Consider the following 11,881-nt stretch of genomic DNA (forward strand, 5'->3'; position numbering starts at 1 on the left):
TCTCTAGGGAGTCAATGCACTTGACGCTTAACAGGCGTTGGTCAATTCTTGCAGCCGATCGCAGTCGCCGCAATTAAAAGGAAAAACAATTTCCATTATGTTCTACGTCCATCGGTGAAGTATTTCCCAACATTCGTTAACGTTAGTTGGGAACCATAGCTTGAGTAACTTCTGTTTGACTTCACAGCAGCGGAAACTAGGGTTTTCTGTAATTTGCCATCTAAATCCTCAATTTAACGTTAACTGTTTATAATCTGTTGTCTGTACACAAATGCTAAATCCTGTCACATCTTGTTTAAAGCGACGGTTCAAAAAGAAACAAAAATGCGTTTTGCTGTTTTGGTTTGATCAATTTTGTAGACGATGTTTTCGTCTCTCTGGGATCTTTCGAAGTACAAATTATCAGTCATTTATCTTTTAGAGCACTTTCTTAACATGTGCAAGTTCAGCTGGAATGGTAGATATCGAAAAATTCTAAGTTAGATATGCCTTTTCCGAAATAGTTTTAAAGTAGTGTAATCGCGACCAGAAACCCTCTTGAAAGTTAACGTTTCTGCCAGTCTGTACGAGTAAATGCGTATTGCGGCACCCATCTCAGTTTCTCTTCTTATTAAAAAACAACACTTAAAGGGGCTAGGTCACGCTATTTTAGGTAATTTTGTTTAACATAACAACTGAGAAGGATTTTCCAGCTTTGTAAATGACATTTTAATATAGACTGATGTAATTTTGAAAAACGGTGGGCCGACGTTTTTCAAATTTACCCAAATTCAATCCATTTCAATCCTCTCCAGTTTTTTCCATCCTTGTCCCTTCTTGGCTTCCCGGCGTTTTGTTAGAGATCTTCTATAGTTTTGAACAGTTACTTTGATATTTTAGTTAATTCTATGACCATTCGATGAGTGCTGAAATTGCCTAAAACTGCGCGACCTAGCCCCTTTAATTGATTTAAGCTGATTTTTACTCGTTGAGCACTTTTACTCGGCTTTGTAACCTTAAGACTTAAATAAGTTATTATTGTCATTATTATTATCATCATCATTATCATTAAAGGATATTTGTTTTTCACTTGATATCAGGGTCAAATCAGTGATGGTAACGAACGAAGACGATTTTAGTTGTCTTGTTTGTTCCACACTTTTGAGTGAGATTCAAATCTTTTAGTTATTCTCTTCCGGTTTCTAAAAACCGCTGATTCTGTGGCCGTGGATCTGCGCCTCTGGGTTTGGGTAACGCTGAAGCAGCTTTTGGTGTGAGTGTAAAGACCGATGCGAGAATGACAGTCCTTTCCACAGCCGCTGCACTTGCAGTCACTGTCTTTTGGAGTTCTCCACTTCCATCCTGAGGTTTTGTTCAGGGTTCATTGCTCAAAGTCGAAGTTTATTGCTTTGATTGTGGACGACCATGCGATCTTTTTCCCGCATTGGCCAGTTCATCATATAGCAGGTCTTTGGTGATCCTGCTGCCTTCTTTCAACCTGGAAACATGACCAAGCTAGATCAGGAGGCGCTTCCGTAAAAAGGTGTAGATGCTTGGTATTCCAACCGTAGCGAGGACCTCGCTGTTTGTTCGTCTTCACTTGATTTGCAATATGCGTCGGAGGTTGCGCAAGTGGAAAGTGTTGAGTTTTTTCTCTTGCTTTGAATATAAGGTCCATGATTCACTTCCAGTACGAGAGGGTGCTAAGAACGCATGCTTTGTAACAGCAATCACAAATGATACCTTAATTTTTAATCACCATTTTATTTTCCGTCATCTACAGTGAAAAATGCGGCGAGGATAACTTATGCAGTTGAATGACTCCTAACTTGTTTTAATTTTTTACCTCACTGGACTTAAAAATCGATACTTTGGTCCTTTTGAATACTGTTGATCGTATTATAAGTTTGACCCTCATGGATCTATGTTAGGAAGGTTTAATCTCTTAGTTCCCTTTGCGTTAAAACTCGTCTTGATAAAATTGGAGTTTGAACTTAGAAATCCAGAGGTAAGAGGTAGTAATCTTCTGGAATAGTATCTTTGTTCAGTTCTGTCATCAGGTTCTTTCCCTTATTTTTAAACTTTCTGGGTTTTCCCACGCTCAGAGATAGTTGATTCTACGGGTTCCCGTGTGGCCATGATTAGAAATAGCGAATGCCCAGTTGGAACTCTTGAGAACGCCAAAGAACTGGCCATTTCGCAAAACACATGGAGTTAGTTTATTTATCCGAACAATGAACTGACGAACAAAAGACGCACACTACTGTATCACGCCATTCGTTGCAGGAATTTTTGCCATTATAAGACAAAGCTCTGTGGCTAGTTCTTGCTAATAATGTCATCTGTGCAGTCTATTGAATTCTCATTTTGCGTTCCGGCTGTTACAAACCTTGCTCTCTGCGAGACTGTCGCGCTAACAACATTCAATTTGTGGTCAGTTTCATCTGCGTTGTTTGTTCGTCGAAATAACACTGCCAAGCGGGAGTTAAATGGCCATTGCCTCGGTTCACTGTAAAGGTTAATTTTATGCGATTCGTTAATCACTTTTAAACTTCATTGGACGTTTTAGCGACATGCACTGGCTTGTTAAATTTAACCTGTGAATGCGATCATATTGAACTTATTTGAGGTTTCTTTGTTTTGTAAGCAGCGTGAAAGTTTATTATTTGTCGAACAAAATCATCTCCTAATTCAGTAATCAACCGGCTTGCAATTTCCCAAAACTTTGGATCATTGTACTCGAGCAGAAACCCTGATACATTTCTATGAAGCGAACACCACCGACAGAGAGGTAGAAAATACAAAGATAGAAAATACTGACGTTTAGATTTTCAAATAAAAGAACAAAAAGCTAACTTCTCTCTAACCGCGAATTATAACTTTCTTTGATTGAAGCCAGAATGGATTACTTATAGTTTTGAGTAAATTGTTTAATTTTTGTCCCCTGCGTGTAGGTGGAGCTAAAACGAGAAGTGAGCGAAAGTTATTGGTTACGATTCTAGCACCTCTTTGAATTCAACAATGCAACACAGATTATCAACACAAACATTGAGAACAATACCTAGCCGTGTTTGGCGACCTCGAGGGCTCTTTCATTTTGCGGTACTTTGTTTGCTGTGGTGAAATGTGATTGGCTCGCGTTGAAAATTGGTACACCACCGTATCAATTTCTGTGCCTTGTTAACAGCATACCGTGCATTTAACAGTACATCAAGAGGAGCGCAAATTCATCTCTCACTCGATAACTCAAGCAAGTTACCGGTCATCGACAGCAGAGGCTCGTCGGTGCAATAGAGCCTCGAATCGGAAGTCCGTTTGGGACCGGAGAGCTAATTACATTTAAACCCAAACTTTTATGACGATGAAAGAGATCAGTAGCAAAGACCGTGACTACCAAGAACTGAACTTCGAAGAATCGGGCATTTCCACGGAAGAAAAAGATTTCCTTCCTAAACAAGGTGAGACGGTAGAGGAGAGTCGTTCGCCTAGAGTTGGACTTGCAAAACAAGAGATCCCTGCACTTGAAAAGGAAGAGATCAAGAATCAAGTCAAAGATGGTGATGAGAAGAAATACGAGAAGCCACCGTTTTCGTACAATGCTCTCATAATGATGGCTATTCGTGGATCAGCGGAGAAACGCTTGACGTTAAGTGGCATCTACGATTTCATTATGAAGGTAAGTATGGTAGTAAATGAACTTAATACTGTGCTTGTGGCTGACTTGTTCAGTGATTTATTTGTTAAATGAAAGATAGTTCTGGCAATGTTTGCGCTGAGTGCATCGTTCTACCAAAGACACGCTATTATGATGTTTAGCGGTAGCTGATAATTTGCAAGACCTGAAAAAATCCTAAATTGACTACATGTTGACATACTGTTGCGAATTACCGCTTTTTGAAAACTTTTATCTTAGCCCTATAAAAATTGATAAGTTAAATTGTGTTAATTATACACATCAAGGTACAGCCTGTAAAAGTGTAAGTTGATTCAGACGGGATATGGTACCCATGTTTAAAATTGTTCACGTCTTCTTTCTGCAGAACTTTCCTTACTACCGAAACAACAAGCAAGGCTGGCAAAACTCCATAAGACACAATCTCTCGCTGAACAAGTGCTTCGTAAAGATTCCACGGCATTATGATGATCCTGGCAAAGGAAATTATTGGATGCTGGATCCAAGCGCGGACGATGTTGTAATAGGAGGGACAACTGGGAAGTTGAAAAGACGGAATCCGCCTTCCTCAAGAAGCCGGGTTGTGCTGAAACGCCAGCAGAGAATATCACCCATTTCAGGTTTCTCACTGAATCCCTCTCGCGGTCGGCTTTGGTCGGGTTTCTGGCCTCACTCGACATCCCTCTTTCCTGCATCGTTATCACCTCAACTGCGAGGACACGGTTTAATGACAATGAATTGTAGCTTGAATTGTGCTGGATCTTCGTTCTCTCATTCTTCCCCAGTTCTACCACACTTAACACCTAGCGCCAGGTGTCTCGTACCCTCATCACCGGACCTGCCACTGCCTGGACACTGCCACGGATTTGGACATCTGCAGCCCCCTTACTCGCAAACCAGCCCTTTCGTTCATGGTTTCAGTCATTCGTACTCTTCATTCGACACTTCTCAATGGCCGACGACGATTTCTTCGCCAGAATATTTGCCCGATAGAAACGTTGTTAACAGTGACTCTTGTTTTCAGGCCGCGTTCAGCTCACTTCCGAAATTCCCGTTTCCTTCACCTTCGAGGACAAGCTTTTCTTTCCTTAAGGACAACTCTTCTCCTTCTGTTTCATGTACACCTTTTCTATCTGATTGTAAATAATTGCTAAAGATACAACTGTAATATGAACGGATTTTACGATTACGGAAAGTAAATCAATGAGCCAGCATCAAGGGCTAGTTTATCGTTATTAAGCAATTGATGCTGGCTGTGCCATATCCGCGAGACTTTAAAACTTAACTGCCCGAAAGCGAGATGGTACTGTAATGTTATTTTGGATTCACTATTTTATCTCCTCGATGAACTAAGTCTTTGACAATGATATTATTTAAACCACAGTCAGTTTTTATTCGTGTCAAATAGGTATAAATCACATGCTGGCATTCAACAGAAGAGAATTCGTGCAAACTTTGAGGACTTGCTTGTTGACACCTTGTCCTTGATTGTAACGCTACAACAAATAAATCTTTATGCCTTATTTAACTTTTCATGTAATTACTTTGTTTATATCGAGCCTTAAAGCTTTTATTTCTGAGCGGGTTGCCGAGGGGAAAATCATTATCGAGTGAACTCTGGGCTCAGTTGGTAGCATTGCTGGCTTGCGCATATGATAAGCTGACTATTTGATTTGAGCAAGACATGGCAGAGTTTCTGAACAATGAAACGTCGCATTCAAGTAGTACGTATTATCGTTGCAACGTTTATTTGGTGTAATTCTCTCCATTTTCAACACTCTTCTAAGCTAAAACTATTTTAACACCATAGCAGAGTAAAACGGATTAAATTTGCTGGAACGATTATGCAGAAGTCAATTCACTCTCTATCCTTAATTCTAGGTGGATCGCTAATTGTTAAATCAATTAGCAAAAAGCACTCAATCAAGATTTTCAAGGGTGTAATTAACACCTTCGCATGTAATGTATGTATAAACTCTTTATTTCAAGTGATTACTCTAAAAGGTCTCTTCTACCACGCCGGTTTCACATGCAGCGATAAACCTCAGATTTCTCAGCTATGATTTGTAGTGACTGTTCTTTTAAATACAGTCCTGCAAGAAGTTTTACTCAAACAATTGCAAAAGGTTAAGTTTAGCGCTCGATTGAGATATCTGAGAGATCTCTCAGTTTCCGTGAACCACGTTAGAGTATGCTCTTTGGTACCCTGACAATAGCTCTGTGGTGAAAACATATAAGATCTTATAAGACCGCATTGACATGGTAATTTCATCTATGAGTGCTTTTTACACTCAAATCAATGAGTATAGCAAACAAGATAATGACTGGTATCCTGTTGTGTTCACTAGGACGGCCGAGTCCATTGTAAGATAGGCAGTGCATTCTTCAACCACTCCAGGGTGTGCATTGTTTGTGAAGTCCGTTATCATGTGTTGTGTAACATTAGGGTGGCTTATTTACGGCTGGCTTAAGGCCAACTACAGAGTGATTTTCCTAATTAATCGTTCCTACTGGCGTCTTTCTATTACATCGCTTTCCTCTTGTTTTCTGTTGACAAATAGCAAGAGTCACAGAAAAGTAAACAACTTTTACGCAGTGTGGTCCATTGGCTAGGGACAACAGTTGCGTGCTGATGCTCGATTTGACAAACGACTGAGACTACGAGTAGCTTCTAATTTCAGCGAGAGAGAAAGAAGCGAGATAAAGAAACGCCCACGCGAAATTTGGACGTCGCACCGCGGAATTTCTGGCGCTCCCCTCGCGACGTGCATCTTTCTAATTTCTCCCGCGCATGTATTTCTCCTGCTCAATACTCATTCGCTGAAGTGAGAGAGCGCCGAATGGATTTGTCTTAAGTGGTTGCGAATCGAACTCCTTGTATTGGCAATTGCAGTAGCCATCTCCCTCGTTCCAGTTGGGTTTATCAACATTGATATGCTTATTTAAATGTTCCTTTGTGTAAATGATCCCACAATCTTCACGCTTTAAATAACACTAATAAATAATTTTCAGTGCTTCTAGTCTGAGAGACAAGGTAATCTGTCAGAGTTAAGTAACCTTTGACTGGCGCAGTGTCACCTTTAAGTGTCGTTCTCTGGTCAAGAGCACCGTCGACGAATGAAAATGCCATAGCAATTGGCCGCGTGTGATTGAAGACCAAGCGTACACAGCAACTACGTATAACCTATCTTCAAAATAGTAGACAAAACATGAGTTTTGAAAAGGCACTGTTGTCGTTATTATCTAGCGGTAATCTCTGGCATGGCTTTCTTGTTCTTTTTTTTTCTCATCACGAGTGTGTTTATCGGTTATGACAGCAAATTTTATTGTGTGTGAAAAACTAATGTTGCGGCAAAACCAAGTTGTTCAGGTCACCAAACTGTAATCAACTTTTTTTAATTTGCGTACGAAATGCACGAGAAACCATGTTAATCGAGGCTCGAGCACGTCATATTTGACAGAAAATTGTTCAAACGAAGAGTTGTTTAGAGTTATTCATTGTTTTTAATATCATTTTTGAAAATATGTGCCCCCTCATACAAAGGCGCGGGATCCCGCTGAATAACTGAGTTTCGTGAAATCACGGAAAATTGAAGGACCTTTCACAACGTCCTGTTTGCTGGCGTAAAGCATTCGACTAAGTTAAATGACATATTGCCTACGCCTTTTAATATTTTGCCTTCTGTTTCCCGCCTCAAACATTCGGATTTTAACAATGTTGTGTTTTCTCTGTTTGTGGGATCGCTCTGCGGGGTGTGTGCTAAAACTGTCTATGGGAGAGAGATCTTGTCCCACGAAACAAAACAAACTATAATTTTGGGAAGGAAAGATAATTGTTAACGCCACAGGGTTTAGGTCATTGTAAAATTAACACTCACTTTTCTTCAGAGGACAGCAGGTGGACTTTCGGCACCAACTAGGATAATAACAGAACGAGAAAAATAGTGCTCTTTAAAATGCACGAGACTAGAACGTTTAGTAATAGTAACACTGACTATGTCACACTTGGCGTCCAATCAACTTATGGTACTCAGAATTTTTCTCGAAGGCTCGGTGGAGCTACAGTATAACCGATTCCGTCTCTTTTGATGACAGCCGTTATTGAGCTTTCGTCCAAAGCTAACTGTGAAACGACAGCTTGCCTGAATATTTTTGCTTGCATGAGCACTGAGCCCTGTCCAAAAAAAAATGAATCTGTAGTACAAACTGATTTTAGACATCCGAAGTGACACGAAAACTGAAGACATTATTTTCTAGTAATCAAACATCAGGGCAACGACAGTCAAGCATGTCTTTCTGGCGATGATTTAATAACATCACAGTAAATTAGAGAAAGTAATCAAAGAATTTTGAGAACTCAAACGGAAAAAAATAATTGTGTCTTCCCGTCGGTTTGGAGGCACTTCGGCTAGTGGAATACGTTTCCTGACCGCTGAAATCATGGGGGAAAACGTTTTCTCTCACTATTTTAATAAAGTGCCATCAACGCTATTTTCCGTTTTGGCCCACTGAAAACACACGTGCATAATTATAAACAATATTTAACTAAGCTAAACGACATTCGAGGCAGTTTTGTTGCACACTTTCTTACTAAACTCAGTTTAAAAGCCAATACAAATATCATTGGTCCAATTTGAAAGTCAAGGTTAAGAACTTTTTCCAACTTGTTTTATATTATTTCCGTTCCCTAGCTGTTCTTTCAAACAACTTCTGAGATCCCCGTCTCTCACTAAGATTCTTTTGGGACTAATGCCATACATACTTGTGACCCGTATTCCATATGTTTATTCACATTTTATTGTCTTGTGCAGTAATCGTGCTTCTATATCTTTCTGTGGTTGTATACTAGTAATGTTTAACCATAAGCTGTTTATTCATTTACAGAAGTGAATGACATTATTTGTCCTTTATGACCTACCTTCCATCTTTCTTTTTTATTCTAAAGTATAGTGAAATAATTCTAACACGTCTTAACAACATTGCAATTAAAGAACCTAAGAAGGGTTGATTTAAATTCAACACCTGTCGGGAGTTAATCCTTCGTATTCATGCAAACTTTGGCTTAATCCATATAAGTAGGTCTTTGATTTATTGTTCGTCGTTTTTACATTCTCGATCCTTGTTAAGCTCACAGTGTTTAAAGTACTTGTTATCCTTGAGACAAAGAAGTGGTATTACGTTTACTCAACGGAAGTCATTATCTTCTTTTCCACTTCAACAAAAATATTGTCATTCTAATTCTTCTTTGGAGTTGTCAATAAATAAAAGATTTCTCTTTCCAGACTTTTGATTCTTGTTCAATTCATCCCTACCTGACAATCTTTTTTACAAACTCGGTTTGTATCCTTGCCCAACACATTCAGTGGTTACATGAATTTCAACTTATTATAAATGCAAAACAGATGCCTTTTTCGCTCTTCTCGTGGAATATTTTCCAAGATGCTTTAATAATATTTCTTTTACATTAGTCATATGCAGCTTTGTATAAGACCGTTTTTCATTTGTGCCAACATGTGTTGCCCAAATACAGTATCAAGCTAAAGAAGATTTAGATAATGCCTCGTAAAAGAAATAATACCAGCGTTAACATTTACCGATGTAAATATTCGTCTATATTGGGAGGCCAGGGATTCATTAATCACTCACTGAAAAACTATGTCCCCATTAACCCATCGAGATCCAAACCGGCCGAAACCGGCCAGACTTAATATTTTACTCTGTCTAACGCCAGAGTATTTTACTCGTCAATGGGGAACCCCTGGGAGTCAATGGGTTAATGCAATTAAATTTAACACAATGCCTAGTTCTACCTTAGTACCATGTATTACCAAAAAACAGTTTTACAGCTGTGTGGAACCTTTTTGACTCGCAAATCGTGTTTAGCTCAGGTTGCTTTTCGCCTAAAATAACACCCTTCGCTTTCTTATGAGGTACCATTATTTCTGACCTGGTCTGCAGCTGTGGCCTAAGCAGGTGTTTTGTCGTTTAGTGTTTCGCCTACGCTACGCGATCCAGTGAATGGCTAATGACAATAGCACGTGATACCAGCTTCCTCCTCGCCCAATTTCATTTTCGATTTTAAATTGATGAATAGCAGCTTCAGGAGACAAAGCTGAAGTGGGCTCCAAATCAAGATTTTGACGTGTATTCCTATCCTCTTTAGCCTTCTTAAACATTATTGTCTTGTGTATGTCCCTTGCTAATTGGTTTTAATTGCCGCTTTGGGGAATATAGTTGAAGCTCTCTAACAAAACGTTTTTAAAGCCGTAACCACATGCGATCCACGTTTTCAGCCCTGTTATTTTTGTGGCTCTGTGCTTTGGTAACAGTTCGAATCTGCAGCTCTTTGCATTATATGGTATACCGACATGAAACATTCTCATTGTAATTTATGGCCACAGTTTAAATTATAATGCTTTATTTTAAGAGAGACGCTCCCAAAATATTTTAGTTGCAGCACGATACGTTTTTTTTTGGAATCACAATCCAATGATGGAAAGATCCCTTCAGGTCTATTCATTAAGCTGATTCAAAAAACTGCTCAGAGGGACTAACACTTGTAATTTAATACAAGAGTTAAGTATTCAGTCTAAGAAAGAGGATGATTTGGATTATTTTCTTAAATGAATTGTACGATTTAAACAGTTATAATTAATACCTTTTTTCTTGTAAAGACCAATGAGGAAACGAAAGGCAGAGCTCTCGTTAAGAAGACCCCAGTCCAAACAAGCGTCCTGTTGTTTTTTCTTGCCAAGCCAACATCTCATCGTATGCCAGACGCCCTCTGACTGGTCGAAACACTAAAACAGAAGAACACTATAGGAGTGAAATAAAACGAAAAGAAATTGCTTTTGTAGGGCGCTAAGTTGCACGGTGACACCTGCGGTGGTTTCTTGTTCGCACTTTTCAATCCGGATCGTAATCCCACATGGAAGCTTAAGCTATGAATGAGTAATTCACTTTGTATCAAACCAACGTAATAGAGCTGCATGGGCGGCAACCCGCATTTTTCGCGGGAAGTTGCACAGCCAGCGTACTGTATTTGACAGTGCGTTTTAGTGAAACAAGCAAAATCTTTGAAGACAACGAAAAAACATGTCGTACAACTTGGGAAGGAAAGAGAGAGAAGAAAATCAGGAAGGAGGCGACCAGTAAGCGATTGTGAAAGTGAAAGAGAGCGACCGAGAGCACGAGAAAACAGAGCAAGAAGGAGCCCGAATAAAGAAAATCATTTTAAAAATTTTCAACCTCGGTTAATGCAGCATTTCTCGTGCTCTGATTGGTTTACTCAATCTCGGTTATCAGCTCCTATACCTTAGTTTGATCCTATATGGCTAATGATTGCGCTAAGCGTTGCCAAGTTAAAACTATTTTCGCCGGAAAGCGAAATTTCTCTCTGAAGCAAAAAAAAAAAAACGGTTTTTGTGAATAGTTTGAATCAATTCCGACGTTTAGAAGTACGCGAAAAGGTTAGAAGTGTTTTTGTGATGAGCCTGCGTCTGTCTGATCTTCATCAAGTTTTTCGCGATTTCGCTGTGACTTTCTCTCTTTTTCGCTCGTGTTTCGTACTTCCAAAATTTTGGAGTTTAAGGAATTTAATAAAACAATTATTCCATTCGCGCTTGTTGGATATGAGACTGGTTATAGCCAACTCAGCGGTACGCGCTCCCTTGGCTATTTACCGTCTCATATCCAAAGCGCGCTAATGGAATAATTGTTAATTATATCGACGAATGAAGAGAAACTATATTGACGAGCAGGGGAAAAAAAACAAACACTAACACGATAAAAAAAAGGAAAAATACTGGTGACGACAAACGGCGAAAAGACAAAATTGACTAACTTATAGAAATGAGCAGGCCTGACTGGTCAAATAGTAAGACTACTTATGATAATGATAGAGCGCCTTTGTAAGCACTAATCAATATACAACATTTTATGTTTGGATTCTCAGTGAATAGCTGGAGCGAGTGACAACAGCGGGTAGAGACGGACTTATGATCGACAACAAAATCTTAAGGGAGACGTCTCCAGTGGCAATTGCCAAGCTGTGACGCAAGTTGGCCACCGTACTTACCTCCAGATACCAGATACGTGTACATGATGTTCAAGACGACTCAAGACAAGTTATTTCAGGTACAAGCAAACTCGCATTATCAGTTTTTATCACAATCTTAACTTACAAGAGTGCTGCAAAAAGTGGAGGCTATTGCGAACTTGGCTCTCGAG

At 39.5% G+C, this 11,881-nt stretch overlaps 1 protein-coding gene across 1 annotated transcript; it reads left to right on the plus strand.

Annotated features, from left to right (window-relative positions):
* The first annotated feature begins 3,182 nt into the window (after positions 1-3,182).
* On the plus strand, positions 3,183-4,799 carry LOC138027629 (forkhead box protein G1-like). The gene is made up of 2 exons (XM_068875182.1): positions 3,183-3,655; positions 4,020-4,799. Exons 1-2 carry the CDS (start codon positions 3,335-3,337, stop codon positions 4,797-4,799), a joined length of 1,101 nt encoding a protein of 366 aa, XP_068731283.1. The 5' UTR covers positions 3,183-3,334.
* Positions 4,800-11,881: the final 7,082 nt, after the last annotated feature.

Source organism: Montipora capricornis, chromosome 12, assembly GCF_036669925.1.
Source record: "Montipora capricornis isolate CH-2021 chromosome 12, ASM3666992v2, whole genome shotgun sequence".
Classification (NCBI taxonomy): domain Eukaryota; kingdom Metazoa; phylum Cnidaria; class Anthozoa; order Scleractinia; family Acroporidae; genus Montipora; species Montipora capricornis.

What these genes read in the sequence shown, in the direction of transcription:
- LOC138027629 (XM_068875182.1), top strand. Translation starts at nt 3,335, where the DNA reads ATGACGATGAAAGAGATCAGTAGCAAAGACCGTGACTACCAAGAACTG. An exon ending in TCTACGATTTCATTATGAAG is followed by an intron (nt 3,656 to 4,019) that starts GTAAGTATGGTA and finishes TTCTTTCTGCAG; the next exon opens with AACTTTCCTTACTACCGAAA.